Below are 3,304 nucleotides of genomic sequence, written 5' to 3'. Positions count from 1 at the left end.
GACATTATGGCGGACACTTCGGACAATTTTGACACATTTTTGGGACCATTGTCATTTTCACAGCAAAAAATGCATTTAAATTGCATTCTTTATTGTGAAAATGACAGTTGCAGTTTGGGAGTTAACCACAGGGGGCGCTGTATGAGTTAGGGTTCACTTTGTGTGTGTTTACAACTGTAGGGGGGTGTGGCTGTAGGTGTGACGTCATCGATCGTGTCTCCCCTATAAAGGGGACGACGCGATCAATATGCCGCCACAGTGAAGCACGGGGAAGCCGTATTTACACACGGCTCTCCCCGTTCTTCAGCTCCGGGGACCGATCGCCGCACTCGTCAGGCAAGCGATACACGTCACTTGCCTGAGGAAGAGATCCTGTGCGACTTCGAAACGTTGCTTTTTTGTGATCGTTTCTATGCATTAAAATTTTTTGGACGTTTTTCGAAATGATCCTCGGTGTGCTGGCGAATATATCTACATGATCTCTCTGTGACCTAACCAGCTGCATCCCTTATGATTATCTCCTAAACGGTGCACGTTTAGGAGATATTTACTATACCTACAGGTAAGCTTCATTATAGAATTTGCCTGTAGGTACAAATTGAAGATTTGTTTTTAATATCTTTAACATTTATAAAGTGTTTTCTCCTATTCAAAAGCTTCTGAAGTAAGTGGAGTCACAGCATTAAGGAATCTGAAATGGGGCATCCATGTTAACTGCTCCCATCATAAATTAACTGGCTACTAGCAATAATCAAGTTGTACAGTTGCTGGGTGTGTGTATATGTATGTGTGTGTGTATATATGTGTATGTATGTATATATATATATATATATATATATATATATATATATATATATATATATATATATATATATATATATATATATATATATATATATATATATATATATATATATATATATATATATATATATATATATAAATATTTATTGTGTGTGTATATATGTGTATATATATAATATTTATTGTGTGTGTATATATATATATATATATATATATATATATATATATATATATATATATATATATATATATATATATATATATATATATATATATATATATATATGTGTGTGTGTGTGTTCTGCTTTCAAGCGCCTCCGTTACTTTTATATCTTCTTCCTTGCAGTATTACGGAATGAAGGAGATGAATTACTACACAGTCCTCTTCGGAGTATCAAGAGCTCTGGGTGTTCTATCTCAGCTCATCTGGAGCCGAGCGCTTGGATTTCCACTGGAGCGGCCCAAATCCATGAGCACAGACGGCCTCATGCAGCTTGTTAAAGCAAAGTCTGGTTAAAAGAAGAATGGGGGGAAAAAGAGGGCTTTCCCCATCCTGGAGAAGAGCCAATCAAAAGACAGTACACCTTTTTTGTTTCTACAGACTGCTTTGCACCCTATTGTCTCCTGAGCGCCGACAAGAAATCACTTCTGGTTATTTATGCTGAAACATTTCTTCTTCTCAACACTCTGTATTTCCCTTCCCTGCTGGAGAGGCCTAACCTCATTCTCCATCAGGAAAGGGCGCTTGTGCTGCCGGTAGGGATCAGACTAATGATTTCAGCCACATTAGTTAACAGCATCCACCCTTTTACTTTTTTTATAAACCAGGTACAGTTATGTACAGGACGACATGCCACAGTATGCAAGTTTTATTTTTGTTTCAGAGTTCCTTCTAAACTGTGAAAAAGCAGACACCAATGCAATTGGAATAGCATAGGGTCATTTCATTTAGAGTCCCTGTGACAACCTAACTTCAGCATCTTATCACTAAATGACATGTCACCACTTCCATGTCACCACTTCCAATCACAGATAATACCTAATACTGGTCTATACTAATGCGTAGTCCATTGTAAAGCAACCCATTCAAGAGTTATCGTGTATATGGGAGAGGAATCCTGCATTTGGCACTGGCCTCTTACTCCTGCTGGCTGCTTTTCTGGGAATTTTTATTTTGTTTTATCGTTTTTATTATACAGAGGAATGTTCCTACCTGACTTCACTAAATGACCAGGAACTGTCCAGTAGCAACACTTGCTGAAAGTATGCGCAGCTTTTATTCCTGGTTTGTGTCCCTTGTAAAGCTTTTATTTCAGCTGTTTTTTTATGTATAGATTCTTGCCTTTGCCTCGAGTACCGGTCATGTCATGAATGTGTGAACAGCATTTCTGTTTATTTTGTATGTTGAGGTAAAGCCACTGTGACTGAAATGACATTTTCAGATATGCTGTTTTCTAAGCTCTTTTTTTTTTTTTTCTCCTGCGCTTGCTTCCTCTGCACAGTGGTGTGCTAACCCCAGTTTTTTGGGGGCTGCATAGAGCTACAATGTAAAATTGTACACTATTCTGAAATACTTGATTTAGATGTGTATCCACAGGAGTCCTGTTTGGTTTTGCAGAAGTTGGGTGTAGTTGTCTTTTAGGAATCAGGTTGCCATTTCACTTGGCATTAATTTAGAATGCAACTCATTCCTTCCGGGTAACTGACATCACAAGGAGCTGTCCCACACATGTAATGGTAGTCTGTTAAAGCCACCTTCCTCGGCAGCACTGGTTTCATCCATAAGCAAATCGTACAAAAGAAAGGGAATTAATAAGACCTAGCTATAAAAAAAAAAAATACACTCCTCCACCACCCTCTAACTGATTTTCCTTTTTTTGTTTTCTTGTGTTTTTTTTTTTTTTTTTTTTACAGCCCTTGTCTGTGCAGGCAAAGACTGCAGATTACAGACTGATGTTCAGATTCACAATAGACTTAAGGTTGTTCTGTATAAATGCAAAATAAATGTTTTTATTAACTACATCAAGTCCACGTTTGCAAATCATTACCTTTTTTCTTGTAGACCAGGGATCCTCAAACTACGGCCCTCCAGCTGTTGCGGAACTACAAATCCCATGAGGCATTGCAAAGTTCTGACATTCACAGACATGACTAGGCATTATGGGAATTGAAAACATGGAAAAACAGTGCGCTTATCTAATACATTCAAAATCGGCTGCAAACTCAAAATGTTTATACAAACAAAAATGGCATAGAAAAAGGTGAAGTTGCGCTAAAACAAAATAAGGATAAATATGACTTATCAGGTCATATAATGGTGAACACTACAAAGTCCAAATAGGAAAAAATTCTTCTCAAACAGAATATGTATAAATAGTGTTAAAGTTCTGTGAATAATTAAATTCCATATGAAAATCCCATCAGTGAAAAGGATCTGGATCACTGCTCCCTGAAAATGCTGACCCTTACCGAATAATAAGATCCAAATGGATCAAGCCGA

General features: G+C 37.3%; 1 protein-coding gene across 1 annotated transcript in view; it reads left to right on the top strand.

Moving 5' to 3' along the window:
• The window catches only part of CS (citrate synthase), a 37,169-nt gene extending 34,343 nt beyond the window's left edge, over positions 1-2,826 (top strand). Inside the window, exon 11 of the mRNA XM_040341128.1 lies at positions 1,151-2,826. Coding sequence (XP_040197062.1) covers positions 1,151-1,321 — 171 coding nt within the window. The 3' untranslated portion in view covers positions 1,322-2,826. The remainder of the gene's footprint in view (positions 1-1,150) is intronic.
• The last annotated feature ends 478 nt before the right edge of the window (positions 2,827-3,304 follow it).

Source organism: Rana temporaria, chromosome 2 (assembly GCF_905171775.1).
Source record: "Rana temporaria chromosome 2, aRanTem1.1, whole genome shotgun sequence".
NCBI classification, from domain to species: Eukaryota; Metazoa; Chordata; class Amphibia; order Anura; family Ranidae; genus Rana; species Rana temporaria.
The sequence above is the reverse complement of the archived record's forward strand: the minus strand, read 5'-3'. Positions and strand labels throughout refer to the sequence as shown.